The sequence below is a fragment of the Grammomys surdaster genome, unplaced genomic scaffold, assembly GCF_004785775.1.
Source record: "Grammomys surdaster isolate TR1022 unplaced genomic scaffold, NIH_TR_1.0 363, whole genome shotgun sequence".
In the NCBI taxonomy this organism is placed as follows: domain Eukaryota; kingdom Metazoa; phylum Chordata; class Mammalia; order Rodentia; family Muridae; genus Grammomys; species Grammomys surdaster.
This window is the reverse complement of record NW_021604782.1, coordinates 10,190,848-10,209,324: the sequence shown is the minus strand read 5'-3', so window position 1 is coordinate 10,209,324 and position 18,477 is coordinate 10,190,848. Positions and strand designations below refer to the sequence as shown.

Here is an 18,477-nt window from a genome sequence, read left to right as displayed (position 1 = left end):
CTCCCCTCTAGAAGGGAACCCAAAACCTCAGCCAGGCCTGAGACAACAGCAGCCTATAATTTAGACTACCAACATCTGCCTCAGTGGGACACAACGTCATAGAGAGCAGCTCGACGCAGGCATTTCTAGGGTCAACATGACTGTCCCAGCCAGGGCCTAGGTGAGCTTTTGCTCCAGAAGCTTCCTGCCAACTCACCTTGTCCGGAGTCAAGAGAGACCTCACCCCGAAGCTCATACAGCCAATGAGCACATGCTGCCTAGGAGGAGAGCAGAGAGTGAGTCTCCCGCTGTCTGTTCAAGGAAGTCAAATGTTCCATAGTCTACATGTGGCTTCCCAAGAGCACTTCTGCCTGCTCCTGTTCCTTCGTTCTTCCCACTTTGAGAAGTGTTCTACCCAGTCTCTAGAGAAAAGCGCCAAGCTTGGTAGGTCCCCTTCCCAAGGTCACAGAATAGTATTTGTTAGTCAGGTCTGAGGAAACCTGAGCATCCTAGGTCTGGGCAGATGCTGCTCTCTCTGATGCCACAAGAGCTCAGGCTACCTTGAAGGTGTTAGCCATTCTAGTGCTGGCTGGTTGAGAGGGTTGTCCCCATTGGAGAGTCTGAGCCACCACCTCAGCTGGGGACATGCAGTAAGAGGGACGTTATGGGACCTCCACTCTCATAGCCTTGCCTCATAGCCAAGCAGGACCTTAGCAGTTCTCAGATGGCTGGAGACAGAGTTCCAAACATACCCAACATACAAAAGTCACAATGACCCGGCTGTTGACAGGGCAGGCAGGCATGAACCAAGGTCAGGCCTCATGCATTGCCAAACTTGGGTGAGGGGTAAAGTTCGAGCTGGACCTCTTGGGTAGCAGGAATTCAAAGTGTCTAGAGAATGTCCAGCCATCACAAACTGATTGACAGCTTTTTAACAGTGATGGCATTGATTAATGCTAATGAAATGCCAAAACTTGCTCTTGTCAGAGAAAAGGGTGTGTGCAAAACTGCAATTTCATGGGAAACAGAGCCCCAAAAGACAAACGACAGCTGTGTCTGGTAGGTGGGATTGTTAGCAATAGCAATTTTTGTTTCCAAATCTTCATAGGGGAACAGTCACTGCTTTTGCAATGGGGGTGGGTGCTACATAAACATATTTTTAAGGACCTCTGTTGTTCCACATTCTACTTGACCTTGGTGTTTGAGCCTTTTGTGAGTTTTGAGTCTGCTTTGGTTTTCTTCCCTTCCTTTCTGTCTACAGCTCCCAACTCAGATTCCTTTGTAGACTGGTTTAATTACTATCTAGAAACACCATACGTATTTAGACTGGAGCATAACGCTGACAGTCTAACTCTCACTATCTGAAGGACCCAGGGAAAGGATCTGGCCTGCTCCCAGTTGTCAGAGGGAGTTAGTAAAACTCCCTGCAGATGCACCTCCCAGGAAGCTGTCTTCAGAGGTCAGGCCCAGGAGGCAACCTCTGCAGCATCAAAGGGCTGCCTGCAAAGCCTGCCTTGAGATTTTGAGCTGTAGAGGTCATGCCTAGATCCAAACCCAGTTAGTTCAAGGTAGCATCTGGGCACGGGAGCCCAGAGAATGCTCTCCAGGGATTCTACACGTACCCACCCATGGTCAAGTCGAGGTCGAGAAGCCTCTATAAATACATATTGTTTGGATTCTCCGGAAAGGGTGGCAGCTTGCCACCTGATAGTTGTAAGCACAACAAAACTAGCTTTTCCCAGGCACTCAAGCCAAGTGAGGGGCAGGACAGGGCGGGGCAAGGGGGACACACAGAACACTTCGGACTGGTCCCCAGCACTGGCCACCTGACTGCCAGTCTATGTTCTGAACCACAGCTGTGGCTATCTCTCTCTATGACATCATTAGCTGCTTCTCTAACAGTCGTTCATGGCTACCTTCTCCTCCCTGTTCCCGTCATACAAGGCCTCATTAATGACTCGCTCAAGGAGGGTAATGCAGTCACCCTAATTAAATACCCCTTCACCTTCTTACCCTGCCGTGACACTCTTCCCTCTTGGAAAGGGGCCAGAGTGGTACTAGCCGGCTAGACAACCACAGCAGCAGACATCCAGATAGCTGCCACTCGAGGACAGCCTTTAGAGACTCTACCAATGTGCTCCTAGCAAGTTTGTTTTTCTCGTCAGCACATTTGGGAGAGCCTTGGCTGGTAGTGAGGTGAAGTACACTCTGCACTCATGCTGGCTGCCGCTGTAGATTTCCCTTTCTCCAGGCTTGGGCTTTCGTCGTAATAAACATTGCCTCTCCCTGCTCTGCTCTAAGTGGAATTTTTATTCCCTGGTGCTTAGAGAATGCTAAATGGTTAATAGCCTCCCTTGAGCTTTGCATCCTGCTAAGGGGCCTCCAGTGATTTCATGATCGTTCAGGCAGAGTAAACTGTCACAATTAACGTCCACAAGCAGGGACCTCTCTCTGAGTGTTCTTCAATTAGCTACTTCTAAAGGCTGCTTTGAAAACCCTTTGGAGGAAGAACTGCTTATATAAGCAGCCTGAGCATACGGTAAGGTACCAACCAGCCAGCTTACCAACTTGGGCCCGCTCAGGAGAGGATGGCAATTTTCCTCTGTGAAGAGGCTCTGGAACCATGCCTTGGTCCCTGCTCATTGCCAAGGCTTTAGCTCCAGGCTTCTGCACTCAGCAAAGGCTTGACAAATGGGGGAATCCATCATGCCCATGGTTGGCAGGCGCTGGGCATGGAGCCCCAGTGTTAAGGAAACATGACAAATAGGCAGGAATTTAAATAGCAGTTCAAGACAGCAATACAGGGCCTGGCACAAGATGGGGTGAGATTGACAGATGAACAGAGAGGGCAACAAACTGTGGAGGCACAAGGGGTAGTAGGGGCATGGGAGCTTACAGGACGCCTCATGAGCAGAGCCAGAAAGAAGAGGAAGCGCATCTCAGAGAGAGGGAACAGCCAATACAAGGCTCAGAGATAACTTTATGGAGTGCATGCCAGAATTGCTCAGCTTACTGCAAGACAAGACTTATTACATTTTGGGAGAAAGCACATTAATTCGGTCATTCAAGAGCCTTAAACTATTTTGTTTCACAGGGTTTTATGATTGAAGCTTTATTTCTAGTTTGATGCCTTAAACTGCGTACAGGTTTTTCTAGTCACTTTTCTCTTTGTCCTTTGTGTGTGACCCATCACTGGTCATGAGCTTTCTGATATTAGGCCACACTATCCTTGACAAAGATTCTGTTCATAGAAGAGTTAAAGGAGAGGCTGCCTCAGAGTACTGAGGGTGCTGCCTGACACGGGACAAAACAGACCTTCCATACATGCAGCTACTGTTATAAGATTGTATTTGTTAAATATACATATATATACATATACATATATATGTATATATATGTGTGTGTGTGTATGCATGCTTCATATATATGCATGTTTCATATATATGTATGCTTCATATATAGTTATATATAAAGCATATACATAATATACATATATATATATATATATATATATATATATATATATATATACATATACGTGCTTTTCTTAAATCTATTCATTTCCTTCTATAATGGCCTTTCACATTGATGACTCAAATGTCTGTCTTTCAGAGGAACAGTTACATCTCTGTCCAAAGTTGTTCTCTGGCTACAAGTTCAGAAAGTGCTATAAACGATATTAGAAGCTTTAGTTCAGCTTCTGCTTGCCATCCAACAGGGCTTCCAAACAGCTTAGCTCCCTGTTCAAGGCACTGAGGAACTAGACAGATTACTATCGTTCTGAGTGTGGTTATGTCTTCATGGTTCTGTGTCTTTAGAAGCTGTCATGTATATAATACTGATGTCACAGGAAGGTGAGGCTGAGAGAAAGAAGCCTACATACTGATAAAAGATGAACTTGGGCTATGCGTCTCTGGGGTTCACACCTGCCTTCTATCTTTGCTTATCTTTGAAAAGGTCTATAGTTTTGTTTTCTGTTTTTTGTTTATCGAGCCATTTTATAAAAGCATCTCTAATTGTTTAATATTCACAGAAGTTTGAAATTGAGATAAAAAGCCCCAGAGATGGCTGAATTTTACAGATAAGGGTACTGAGGCTCAGAGCGGGGAAAGGGTTGGTCCACAGTCTCATAGCCAGCAAGCATGGTTCTCCTTCAGAGGCTAACTGGCTCTCCTCAGCTCCTGCCAAGATGCTGACATAAGCTGAAATCCACAGCTCCCCTTCCAGGATTCTATGTGTCTGTGATGGGTGGTGTGGTGCACAGGTATATAACTTCAGGGACCCCACTCTCCATCGTATTCCCTCAGGACAAGGTCTCTCGCCGAAGCTACAGTTGGGCAGGTACCCCGATCATCAGTCTATAACCCCCACAGTACTAGGGGTTATAGGCTTATGTGCTGCCATGCTTGGCTTTTTCCATGGGTGCTGGGGATTGAAATTCAGATCTGCAGCCACCACTGGGAGGACCGCTCTTCTCCCTCTTGCTGCCTACAGGTCTCAGAACGAGCCTACTGCACATTTGACTAGGTGGTATATAAAGCTATAATACATGTATTGAAGAAATATCTCAAGGTTGGAGGAGCAAGCCACTGACAGGGGAGGAGAATGGTTTTGGAGTCATTTGTCATAGACAAGACGTAGGTCAGAGCACTGGGATGTGACTACACACACATCTGACTGCATGGATTTGCAGATGATTTTTTTCTTCCTACATCCCAGCTGTGCTACTTTGGACAAGTTACATAACATTTCTGTGCCTGTTTCCTTGGCCATAAAAGAGCTGAGTGGGGATTAAATTAGATAAGGCATGCCATGGGCTTAATGTTCACATAGAATAAATGCTTGTTAAGTACCAGCTGTTATATAACCTCAAGGCATTATGTCGTTTGAGGGGAAGAAATCATAATTCTCATCCCTCAAGACCCGCATTAAATGAGATAATGTATAGAAAATGCTTGACTCGGAAAACAGTTCAGTAAATGTTTGTCTCCCACCTTCTGTAATGGCTTTTCCCATTGAGAATGTCTGTCTTTCACAATTTGGTTTGGGAGTGCTCAGCAGAGCCCTAGTTTTCCTGAGGTTGCAGTCTGTCTGTCTGCCCTGGGGCCAGAGGCCTTCTCTTTCAGAACATTGATAAAAAAGAGTCTGCTGAGAATACCAGGAGGCTGAAAACAGCCAGCGTGGTGCTGACAGCCCTGGTGGAGCCATCTGCTCCACAGGCAGGCCTGCCTGAGCCTGCCCTGGCCCTCTTGAGCTTAGAGCTGGGACTCTGACCATGAGTCTGGCTGTGTTTTATTTAATCAAGAATCTCACTTTCCCAAAATAGGCAACTTGTGGAGACAGCGCCCTGACCAGGCGGCCTCGCTGGAGGCTGACTCACTTTCCCCAGCTTCCCTTTCTTTTGCAAAAATGTGACCTGTATCACTGGCTCCTCCAGCAGCAGCTCTACCTACCTGCTTCTCATGGAAGGTTCACCTCCAGCCCTCACGTCCACCGAGAGCTTGCCAGATGCCCCTCTGCTTCTCTGACAATCCTCTGGACCTCCTTTAAGGCTTATGAAGCAGTTTACCGACCCTTCAAATACAGAGCCTGCCACTCAGTGCACCCTGGGTAGTCTATCTCATCCATTCAATCTGGGCATCACCAGCCCATACCACTCTCACCTAGATGCTCTGGATACCAGCATCTTACCTTCCCTTTGCAGACTGCTGGTATATTTGACCCCTACCCCTATTCTCACAGCTAAGTACTACTTTCAAATGCCATTCCTCTCAATTCTCTTTCACCTTGTCCTACACCAAAGACTTTCTTGAATCTTAGACCTACAGCAGGTGTCAGTCACTGTCTTGTCAGTATCCTTCAGGTATGTCCCAGTGGCCAAACAGCATCCCAAAAAACAAACTGGCTTCATCAGCTCATCACCACGGGGCCTTGTTTAAATGTAGACCTCCAGGACCTGCTCGTGCAGATGTGGGTTTAGCCATCTGATGCCTGGGTTGTCTGGGGACCTGTGATCCATACAGGTGCCCTGGGAGATTCTGATGTCTAGCCAGAACTCAGGACCACTGGCACCGGAGGAAAACCTTTCTCTAAAAGACTTCTGGATCTACCTGGTTGGGCCTACGCCAACTCCATTTTAGCGCTGTTAAAGGCCTATATTGCACCTGACCTTCTCAAAACACCAGTGAGTCCTCAGACACTGCCTCATTTCACAAACCTACCCTCTCTGCTCTGTCCTTTTGGGCCAGGAGGCAACACAATGATAAGGACAGAACTTAGATCCAACTGCCTGGCTTTTCTTCCTAGCTTTACTGTTCACTTTTTGGGTGACCCTGAGCAAGGTCCCATCTTCCTGAGCCTTGGTCACCTCTTCTGGAAACTTAGTGTAAACTACTCAAACGAGGTAATGCATTCTTGGCTGGACTCAGCTCAGCACCCAGCAAGTGAAGCGCCTGGTATCAATGTGATGCCCCCGTCTCCATCCATGGCTCAAGTCTCTTTCACTGCCATTCTAGAGAGCTGCGTGAGTGCTCAGTACTAGAATGTTGGTTGCCAGGCAGTAGCAGCTAGATGGACGGATGGACGGACGGACGGACGGACGGATGGACGGACAGATGGATGGACAGATGGATGGATGGACAGATGGATGGACGGATGGATGATGAATGGATGGATGGATGGATAGACAAATGGATGGATGAGTAGTACCATGAGCATTTTTCCCTGATGAAAAGAAGATTCCATCAAAACAAAAACTCTTTATTCTCAAGGTTAAATGAGAATAAAAAAACTAAAAAAACTTAAAAACTTAAAACTTAAAAAACTTAAAAAAACTAATGGGACTTATGTTTCCAGAAAGAACTCAGGAGTTGGGATGTAGTTCAATGGTAGAACATTTATTTGCCTGATATGTACAAGGCTCTGGGTTCAATCTCCAACATGGTGCATACAAAAATCATTCAATCCCTAAAACATTTCCAAGCCTAGGCTGGAGAGCGGAGCTGTTGTTCGTCCACATGGAACCCTTTTAAATATATTCAGTCCTATCCTAGATACTGGACAAGTGCTCCTGGCCACAAGGTCTCCTAGATTCTTGTATTACCTCTGTGAAATGAGCCCCATGCTGCTCCTGCCCCACTGGGCTTGGCTGGCAGATGCTCTCACCTGCTCTCCTAGCAGCCAGTCATTCCTGCTGCTTGCCCACTACACCTCCCTTCCACGCTGTTACATCTGCCTCTCATTCTTTACAATCACAACTGGCTCCTTTGTCCCCCACTGCCTGCAAGATCAGCGTTACACACACACACACACACACACATACACACACACAGACCAGTGCACACCTAAACCAGGCCGCCTCATGGCAGCCGGAGGCCACCCTGACTTACTCATTACTTCCTGCTTACTTATGCCACACCTGGCCCAGAATGCTCCTTCTGCCTCTCTTTATCTTACTCTACTCTCTGCCCAGATTTAGAAGTCAGTATTTCTCACGAGGCTCTCCCTTCCCACACTTACTCTTTTCCAGTCATCCAGTTCTATTTGAGAGGTTAGTGTTCATTAGCCATGCATATGCTGGGTACTAAGGACAGTAGTGACTCAAAGCAAAGTAGGCCCAGTAGTAACAGTGCACAGTATCCTGTGGAACAGGGTTATGCGCATGCTGTTACTGTACTTTATCTCCAGATAGTGCCTAGTATACCTTCCTGGACAGTGGGTGCCTTAAGAGCAGAGTCTTGGTGTATGCTAGTTGCCATCCCTGGGTTTAAGCCCTGCCTTGTTGATGCCAAGAGCTCGCAAATGTTCACTGACCATGTCTTAGCCTCCCTTTCGTCACTATCTCCATATGATAGGGACTCAGGGTAGCAGCCTCTGCAACTCACTTACCCTGAAGACATGAAGTGAGTGCCTCATGTATGCTGGCACCCCTAACCCAGAGATTTTCTGCCTAGCACCACAGGTCTCCTCACCTGGTCTCACTGGCCCGGTTCCACACTGTCACCAGAAGACGCTTCTGATCACCCTCCTCTGGGACAGGACTAGGAAGCAAAGGAGACCACCAGAGCATTAGGAGGACCCAGCTCTAGGCCAGGTTCACAGAGCTGGCCATGACTACAGCAGCTGAGCCAGAATCTTGTTAAATATAGTGCCACCGTGTGGGAGATGAGTCCTCACGCGCATAATAGCGTTTATACTACATTATTGGGGACAAAAAGGAAGCCAGGACACACCGTTATAAAACAGTCCTGTGTTGTAAACACACACAGAGGTACATGCCCACAGAAAGAGAGATCTGACAAGAAATGCAGCAACTCCTATCTATGTGAGTAGGACAGCGCAGAGGATACTCTATTCTCTTCTTTCTCTTCACCCGTATTGTCCAAAACTACCTCGTGAAGTGAGGAGAAAAACCAAAATATTATGATTCATTCTCACTAACAGGAAAAGAATAAATGTCCATGCCCTTCCCATTGGCCCCAGAGTATCCAAAGATGAGGGACAGAAATTGTATAAATAACAGCAGCAGCTCCCCCTCTGATGGGTGCTGCCCCACGTCCCACTTAAGAGTCCCTAGCTCCCCAGGAAGGAACTATTATTAACTCCATTCTACGGATGAGGAAGCTGGGGCTCAGGGAGGTTAATGAGTTTAAATAAAAAGGGAGATGAACAGGTAATACCGCCCTTCAGCTTGGAAAATTCCTTCTATTGAAGGTGAGAACTTGTCCGGAGGCAGTGGGAAACTGGGGGTGGGGGGGACACTTCCAGCTCTAAGCTAGTTACTGTAGTTAGGAAAGACAGCCAAGTGACATATTATTACTGCAGGCCCCACTGCTGGGCCCCTGGCCAGGGATGCAAGGACACCGGGGAGGAGAAAACAAAGGCATCCTTCAGAAGTCGATGTTTTTCTGCTTAGATCTGTGTCTAGATCTGGCAAAGAGAGATCTTTCCAGACAAACCCTCCCTGCCTCTCCTCTCAAGGGCCCAGCCATTCCTGACTCTTACAAGAAGAAGTGCTCGTGGAAAGCTGGGTCTCTGCAGTCTGGAATGATCTGCGTCGTCTGGCAGCATAGCTGGCTGTCTTCCGGGATCAAAGAAATCTTGAGTATAGAAAGTAAAAGTATTCAGTGATTCCAGAGACACATAACCACCCAAGTCCCGCAGCTAGCTCTGAACAGCTAGCTCTGTGAGGCTCCAAACTAAAAGCTTTCCCGGGCTCTTCAAACCAGTCTGGGAAGACCACAGAGTAGAATCTCCATCACAAACAAGGAGCCTTCTGTGGCCAGTGGAATGGACACCAGGACAGGGAGTCATGGTGGCGGTAACAAGATGGCAGCAATTGATAGGTCTGCCAGAGAGGAGGTACCTTATCCTCTCTACTCTTCCCTAGACCAGGGAGGTTTCCCCAAATCCAAAGCCTCCTCCCTTCTAAGTCCCCAGGAGCTCTTGGGCATTCTGCCCTGCCCCCACCCCAAGAGCCCCCAAGGCCATGTTTTCTCTACAGTACTCTTCCTCCCAGGCCTCAGGCATCCAGCCTGTTCCTATAAAGCAGTTCTCCAGCTCTTGGCAGGAAGGGCTTCTGGACGTAAAGGGAAGAGGGAGTCAGGCCTGCACCTGGCATCTTGGCTGTCACATTCTGGGATGTCCCTGACCCATGGCTTCCTGTATCTTTACCCCTGTGGTCCTCTGGATTCACTACCAGGGTCTAACCCAGAAAGACCTCCCAGTCCTCAGGGAAACCCCTCCCACTCTCCTGCCCCAGCCAGACTGTTCGGCTCTAGTTTAGTAGGGAAGGGGATGACGATGCTGTGTCCACTAGAAAGTTTGTGTTCCAGTCACCAGCATGGTCACTATGTGGATCACCCTTAAGACTCCAGCTCTTGACCAAAGCCTTAGGGAACAAGTCAATAATAAAAAAAAAAAAAAGTCTAGGCCAGCATGGAGCCTCATAAATGCCCAGAGACCCAGTGAATGAAGTGGTGGTCACTACCAAAAGCCCCTACCCCACAGATGTCCATGGACCTTGAGAGTCCACCCCAGTACCCCACACCTGCCTTTAATTAATTCTATCAGATACCTTCACATAGGGATCACAGGTGCCAGTCTCCTTGCTCATCAGGCCTTTACCTTCTATAACTAAAAAAGAATGGAAAGGTTAGGGTGGGTGAATGGGAGTATATACACACACTTCAACACAGGCATGCACTCGCAGTAGGGCAGTAGGATTCTGATCCTTACCCCAGTCTTTGTGTTGACATGCTAATGGTTGTCACCCCTCTCTGCCTACTGTATTGCTACTCTCCTCCACCACCATGTTCTGGCAGCACCTGTACCATGGTATAGAACTTGCTATGTATTCAGTCTAAACATTATTAACTGAAGCAAATATGGCTGCCCAGAGGACTAAAAAATATAAGAAATGTGTGTAGAATCACAGAGCAAGGGAAACGTCAGTTAGATTAGAACCCGTGTCTCTTGACTCCCAGTCTAGTGATCTCTTTACCTTCCAAGACAGCCTCCAGGGATGGGAGCCCAAGCTGCATGGGGCACTGTGCTATGAAGTGGTTAGTATCACCGAATGGTCATGAGCTCAGAGTCCAGAGGCAGGCAGACCATATGTGAAGCTGGCTGCACTATCCACTAATCATGTATGCTAGAGCAAGAAACTGGTTTGCTCAGACTGAGTGGTCCATTTCCCCAAGAACTCGTGAAGATACTCACATGACACCTGTACTTTTAAAATAATAACAAAAAAACAAAATCTCTAAAGTGCCCAGTAGACTTCCCGGCCGATAAGTAAATGTTCTGCAAAATGTAGGCTATAATAAAAAGAATGAACATGGGCTGTGGTGTGGCTTAGTCAGTAGAGTGTTTGATAGCACACATGAGGCCCTTGATTTGATACCCAGCTCTACCACCAAAACAGAAAATAACAACATCAACAATAAAGATCAACAGACAGACAGCAAAGGGGTGAGTGCTTGATATCAGGGTAGGAATGGCTCTCTTGCCTGAGGTGCACAGCAGTTAGGTCTTACAATCTCTTGTTTTCTTTCGTGTTTTGTTTGGTTGGACCCTGGGGCTTGGCTCACATAAAGCCCCAGCAGTCTGAGGAATGAGGCCTGGGAAGCCAGGCTGGAAGGGATGAAGAGCTGAGGCTGGGGGAAAGCCAAAGCAAACCACACAGGACAAATGGTGTGGCAGGGGCCAAGATGCGTTTTGCAAAAACTGTTTGCACAGCTGGAGAGAGACCCTGGCAGGAACGGAACACCCCTCTTTTGGTCCTTGGGAACTTCACATTGGGCCCCTTAAGGCCAGGAGCAAAGGACCCAGGCGCCTGTTGTTCTCTGTCCTGTATCCTAGCTACTGTTCTGAGAATGTATCCCTTCCCTCTAGGGTGTGGCTTTCCTGGGCAGGAGCCTGGCCTGGTGACCTCCTGGGTCTTCCTGATTATCAATGGCAGTAAGGTAGCCCTGACTACACCCTCACACCTCTCCTATCATGGTGGAGAGACCAAACCTCAGGGTGACACAGTATGGTCAGGCAGTGATGAGGACCCAAAATAGGGACAGCCCTTGAAGGAAGAAGGTTAAGGACAAGAAATGACTTCTAGGGTGGAGTGGAGGAGACAGAGAACAAAACCAGCCTTCCTTCCTGAGGCTCAGTGATGTCCTAGTTAGTCACATTCCTGAGAAATATGGCATGTTGTGGACAGAATGGGGATAAACATTATCTTACATAGCAAGAGCCAGGGAGCCTAGAGGGACAGGTGGGGCCTTCCAAGCCAAGCTGAAGAGTCCAGACATGGAGGGCCACAACAAAAGCTTGGCAATACTGGGTGTGAGGAAGGACAAAGGGATTAAGTGGGAAGTCAAGTCTTCCCTGACCACCCCATTTAGGCACGGGAAGTACTCCTTGGTGTCCATAGCCCCTAGCACAGCAGCAATGCTCAACCACAAACTTTGCAGTTTACAGCGTCCCGTTTTGTCTTAATAGACACCTCCACCATGAGCTGGGCACCTTACCAATACAGCTTGGTTACTCCTTGAAACAACCCATGCGACGGTTGCTATTATCAGCACCATGTGAGGGGAGAACTAAGCTTGCTCAAGTTTACTTAGTAAGCAAAATGTCAGAACCAGAACTCGGATTCTAGTGGCCTGGCTCCAAAAGCTATGACCTTAACCATAACACTGCTAACACTGCACTGCCCATCACTGTGTGAATAAACAAAATAATGAGGTAGGGGGAAAAACCCAGCAGGGAAACCAGGAAGGCTTTTCCTCAGCGCCTGCTGTGCCTGGCTCAAGTATAACTTTGAGATGTCTAGAAGCAGCTTCAGCCTGCTGAGAGAATACAGGTCTGGTAGACAAAACTCCAGACGTTTCAGAGTGAGGTCGACAGAGACTGGGTCTACAGAAAGTGGCCCAAGTAAGTGCCCACTCTGTTAGTGGACAAATGGCAGAACGCTATAGGAAAAGACAAGATGCCATAGTGACACCATGCCTGTCCAGCTCCAGGCCCACAGGGGATCGTCCTCTCCTCCCTTGGTGAGCCGGCACATAGCCATACTCACTGTGCAGCAGCAGAACTCGATCCTGGGCATCAATGGACAGCTTCAGCTGACCTATGGGAACAATGAAAGAAAACCCTTTGAACAACAGTCGGTGACAGGGATCTGTTCACATGATGCCATCCAAAGACGGGCATAATTTCTGATTGGAAGGGACCTCCAAAGCTACCTGGTTCTTCCTCTTCTCCCCATAAGGAGTGCCATCTGCAGTGGCTCCAGCCCGACTGATGCCATTCTGGTGATGGGGAGTTCACCCCTGCATGGGGCAGCCCAGACAAACAGTGGACAGTGTCCATATTGGCAAAGGAGTAGGATAGAAGACAATGTCATACTGTACCATAAGGAAGGCTAATCACTATTCCTGGTAATATCCACTGGAGTTTATATGTGAGTAGCCTTCAACCAGATTCCTATCAGAGACAAACTAATCACATACGCACGGGAGCTGCTGAGAAACAGGAAATGTGGAGATGCCTGAGACACTGCCTATAAAACCAACTACAGCTGTAATGGAGGATAGTATGTGCTGGTTCTATATGGCCTGGTGTGGGGATATTATTGACAAGTTGTTTGTTTGGTTTTTAAATTATTTTATGTGTGTACCTGTTTTGTCTGAATATGTCTGTGCTTCTTGTTCATGCCTGTTGGCACTGAAGGTCAGGAAAGGGCATCTGATCCCCCAGGAATGGGATTATGGATAGTTGTGAGATACCATGTGGGTGCTTGGAACTGAAGCCAGGTCCTCTGAAAGAACAGCAAGTGCTCTTAACCACCAAATCATCATGTTTCCAGTCCCAATACGTTTTTAAAAGGATACTTAGTGTATGTGCATACATGCTAAACACATATACACACACTCACACCAAATTAAAACCAGAATTGCCCAGAGGGAAGAAAATGGTAAGTGGATGGAAATAGTTAAGAATTCTAATTTATATTGTTTTCTAACTCTTGTTGTTTTAACAATATAAATGCATCCATGAGCAACAACACTTTCACAACTGAAAATACAACACTCAGGAGGTAGAGGCAGAAGGATCTCCACAGTTCAAGACTAGCCTTGGCTACATAGCAAGATCCTGTCAACAAGAAAAGAGCCAGGAGGTAGCTCAGTGCTTCAGTGCTTGCCTAGCATATATACAAGGTCCTCGGTTCAACTCCCAGCATCACAAAGATAGATAGATAGATAGATAGATAGATAGATAGATAGATAGACTGATAGATAGACAGATAGACAGATAGATAGGAGAGAGAAAAGGAATGGAAGGAAGGAGGAAACCAAAGAAGGTAAGGGAAAGACTATGATTGACCTGGGCTGGGGAGTAGGTGAAGAATGAGGACATGAGTGGAGTGATTCTTTGTTTCTGAGTTCTTTTCTTTCCTTTCAATTTAAATAAAAGAAAAATAAAATGAGGCTTCAGGTTAAGATGGAAAAATGGCTCACTGGGTAGAACACTTATGTATAAGTGTGAGAACTTGAGTTCAGACCCTGAGAATCCACATAAAGCTGGACACAGTAGTGTATTAGTAATTCCCGTGCTCCTGTGGGAGCTAGGAGGTGAAGACAGAATCCCCAGAAGCCTGAGGGCAAACTAACTTGGTGTACACATTGGAAGACAAGTGTCTTAGTTAGGGTTACCACTGCTGTGGTGAAACATCATGACCAAAAGCTATTTGAGGAGGACAGGGTTTATTTGAATTACACTTCCACACTGTAGCCCGTCATTGATGGAAGTCAGGGCAGGAATCTAGAATCCTTAGTCATACAGAAGGATGCTGCTTACTGGCTTGCTTGCTTGTTCCTCATGGCTTGCCCCGTCTGCTTTCTTATAAAACCCAGGACCACCAGCCCATGGGTGGACCCACCTACAATGAGCTGGTCCTTTCCCCATCAATTACCAATTAGGAAAATGCCTTACAAGTTTGCCTGAAGTCTAGTCTTATGGAAGCATTTTCTTAGTTAAAGTTTTCTCCTCTCAGATGACTACAGCTTGTGTCAAGTTGACATAAAACTAGCCAGCACAATAAGTGTCCATGCTTCAAGCCAAGGTTGTCTTCTAATCACTGTACATGTGTATTGGCACATTCGCTCAAACACTTGTGATACAAACACACACACACATATACAGAGAGAGAGAGAGACAGACAGACAGACAGACAGACACAGAGACACAGAGACACAGAGACACAGAGAGAGACAGAAAGAGACAGAGAGACAGAGATTAAAAACAAAACAAACAAAATATCCCTCGAGTCATCCTTACAGACAGCCACACCCATCACTCCCAGTCATATCAAAAATTCTTTTGAGTTCGGCAATGAAACCACAGGACTCCCTCCACTCAGGAACATAAACTGAGAGGCCAGAAGAGCAGGGCCAGCCACCTATACCTGCTCCACATCTGATCCCTGCCCAATAATCCTCCACTCCTGGTCGGTCACCTCCAGTGAGGGAAGTTCCCCTCTCGTAATGAGAGTACTTCCTCTTTTGAATAACATTTGATGCTTCATCTAAATGGGCTGCTGGTAACTTTCACTGACCTGATTTGGTCCTGACAGCTGTGGGCTATCTCCTCTAGACCTGATGCTCAGAGAGAGTTCTTCAACTATTCCTCAGGCACAGTGAGACTGACACCCTGTCACTGTCTCAACCATTTGTCTCTGTGTGTGTGCCCTCTAAAACTGGGTCAGTTCTTAAGGCTTGGGCTTTGGTACCAGCTAGAGGACAAGAAGGTAGCCTTCAGAGAAGAAAAAGAAGAGAGGCCTGTATCTTCAAATTCTTCATGAGGCCTCCAACCACAGTAGTCTGGAATGCCTTGATCCTCTCACTGGTAGAATCTATAAGCTAGTCAAACTCTGGCCTCCTGCCCATCAGAATTTTTACTGTTCTGACCAGGTTGAAAGCCTCAGAATCCAGGAGGCTCATTCTAGTTCCAGACCCAACTGCCCACTTTTCTCCCAGGACCACAATGTCTGTGGCTGGGAGGCAGGGCTAATGATGGGGTTACAGCACACCAGGCTATGATCTGATGATACTGGACAGTGATGAGGTCCTGGGGAGAAAGGCTGCATGGGAAACCCCCAAGATGATTATCTCAAGGTCCCTGAAATTGCTACTGTCAGGTTCCATCATGCCTAGAAGTCTGATGCAGATCCCATGCCTGCTCCATGGTGGGCTGGGAGAGAAAGCTTTGAAACAGACATGGCCAGCAGTCATGGGTCAGATCTCACTAACCTAGTGACATTTAGGTTTAATATGAAAGGTTACTTATTGGTTTCTGAAACCAGTGCTGGTGCAAAATCAGGTCTGGCCCAAACTTGTTCCAATTTGCAAAGCCCTTGGAACTGCTATACTGCACAGCAACTAACAATAGTCCTTCCTAGAAATGGAGACATATCCACATACATCGGGCAAACACGCATAAGACAGGGCAGATATGAACACACAGTTTTCTGTCTGTAGCAGGCTCCCAGCCTGGGAGATTGGACAGGGGTATGGGCCAGGCCAAAGCTGGAGTTGAAATAGAGAAGGTCCTAGGTCAGTGGGTCTCAACCTTCTTAATGCTATGACCCTTTTTACAGTTCCTCATGGTGTGGTGACCCCTGACCATAGAACTCCCATAGAACCTTCATTGCTACTTCATAACTAATTTTGCTACGGAATCATAACATAAATATTTTTGGAGATAGAGGTTTTTCAAAGGGATCATGACCCACAGGTTGAGAACCACTGTCTATATCAAAGACTGGCCCAGAGTTCTGATACAACTATAAGATCTGCCAAGGAGGTTTACTCAAAGAGAGCCTGAGGGCTGTTTCCTGTGTAGTAGCCAAGGCGAAGCCAAGCAGCCAGGCTCCATGTTCCTGGTCAGGTCTCCTAGGCTTATAGATGAGAATCAGATAAGAATGGGATATACCAGTCCCCAATATCTTCCCTATCAGTTCCTCCATCAAATGTCCAACACTCAGGGACCCTGAAGCCATGTTGCCCAAGCTTCTCTTTGATGGCTAGTTGTACCTGGCATAGACAGTGACTTGAACCCAGAGTATCTGGGGTACCCCCCAAGCCAGGACTGGAGACAAAAACCCTGCCCAACTCAGCACACCTTCCACTGTAACAGTCTGCTAGATCCCACAGTCCCCCAGCAGGCAGCCCATCCACCATTACAGGATGATGAGCCACAGCTTTACTGCAGAAGCCAAGAGAAGGAGAACAAGCATCATAGTGCATGCTTTTAATCCTAACGCTCAGAAGGCAGAGGCAGGGGGATCTCTCTGAGTTCAAGGCCATCCTGATCTACAGAGTGAGTTCCAGGACAGACAGGGCTACACAAAGAAACTCTGTCTCAAAAACAAAAAATAACAAAAAAGACAAGAGAAGTCTGGCTAGGTGGATCAGCAGACAACGGCACTTGCTGCATAAGCCTGACAACTCCAGTCTGATACCCAAAGCCTATGGTAGGAGAGAACCAGCTCCCACCAGTTGTCCTCTGACAGCCACACCCATGCCATGGCACCAATGTACCCATCATACAAAACAACAACAATACATAAAATTGATTTAAAATGAAGGAAAGTGAAGAGACTCCCAGAGAGATGGCAGGTTTCCAAAGGCATTTAGTCTGAAGAAATGAACCCTGGGTGAAGGAGAAGATAGGATGAATGCCGAGTCTCCAGCTGATCTGAGAGAAAACAAGCAAGCTATCACCCCACCTTCACCCTTGTCCTTTACAATAGTCCTACTTCTCCCTCACACTCAAGAGTGTAGCCGGAGAGAGTGCCAAGCACCTTGGAATGTTGAAACTAAGGGTCTGATGTCATCACCTCAGGGATAGGGAGGGGGAACCTGGAAAGCACAGTTAACTGTGGGACTGTAAGTGAACATCTTTTCTACCTGCAAAGAATCCCGGTAATGGGTGCTCAAAGAGCCTGTAAGGATGTACAGGGACCCAGGGCCCAGAGCTACAGCAAGGACAGGACCCTATAGGCCAGGGATGATGCTGAAGGCATATGGTTTAAAAGTTTGGAGACGGCAACAAACCCTGATTCTGCTAAGCCTAGGACTGAGGAGTTCAGGCTTACTGTACACTGCACAAAGAAAGCAGCCAAAGAATTCCGTCCTGCAGGCATTACTCAGCAGAGGACCACAGGAAGCCAAATTCTCTCAGGATATAGTTCCGAGAGACTGACTCAGAAAATAGCAAGATGTGGGCTGCACCCCCATTGCAGGACTCCAGAGTCAGCAGACACATGTCCTCAAGAGAGCCCATGCTGAGCCCTCCTCAGTATGTCAGGAACATGTGAGGTTCCTATGAAACGATGGTCATCCTCAAAAAGTCCCCTGAAACCGGCTGCTCACCTCAGGCCTGTCACGCAGAGCTGGAGAGGAGAGTCAGTGGGTAAAGTGCTTCTCAGACGGCATGAGGACCTGAGCTTAGATACCCAGCACTCACATTTAAAAAAAGAAGAGGGGGGGAGGGGAGGGGAGCGGAGGGAAAAGGGGAAGGAGGAGGAGGGAAGGGGAAGAGGGGGAGGAAGGAGAGGAGGGAGAAGAGGGGGAGGAAGAAGAGGGGGAAGGAGAGGGTGGCTGGGGATTTAAGTCAGTGATAGAGTCTTTACCTGAGAGGTAAAAGGCCCTGGGTTCAGTCCTCAGCTTCTAGGGTCAGAAGGAGAGGATTTAGAGTGTGCATAACATGTGGGTGTGGCTGCATGTAGCTATCACTGTAGTCCTGGGGAAGCAGACAGTGCTTGCTGGCCAGCCTAGACAAATCACTGAGCTTCAGGTTTGGCGGAAGACCTGAGTCAAAATAACAACAACTGTAATAATAGCAACAATGTGGAAAGCAATGGAGGAAGGTGCCTCATATGGACTTCTGGTCTCCACATGGGCATGTGCTCGAGTTCACAAGTGCACAGGCACAGGTAGA

At 47.4% G+C, this 18,477-nt stretch overlaps 1 protein-coding gene across 2 annotated transcripts in view; it reads right to left on the bottom strand.

The window, feature by feature from the left end:
- The window catches only part of Rgs3 (regulator of G protein signaling 3), a 119,943-nt gene that overhangs the window by 86,430 nt on the left and 15,036 nt on the right, over positions 1-18,477 (bottom strand). For both annotated transcript variants that reach the window (XM_028779852.1, XM_028779849.1), the window contains exons 2-6: positions 12,554-12,604; positions 10,055-10,113; positions 8,983-9,077; positions 7,950-8,018; positions 197-257 (exon numbers count right to left, since the gene is read on the bottom strand). In XM_028779852.1, the coding sequence (XP_028635685.1) occupies positions 197-257; positions 7,950-8,018; positions 8,983-9,077; positions 10,055-10,113; positions 12,554-12,604 (335 nt within the window). The remainder of the gene's footprint in view (positions 1-196; positions 258-7,949; positions 8,019-8,982; positions 9,078-10,054; positions 10,114-12,553; positions 12,605-18,477) is intronic.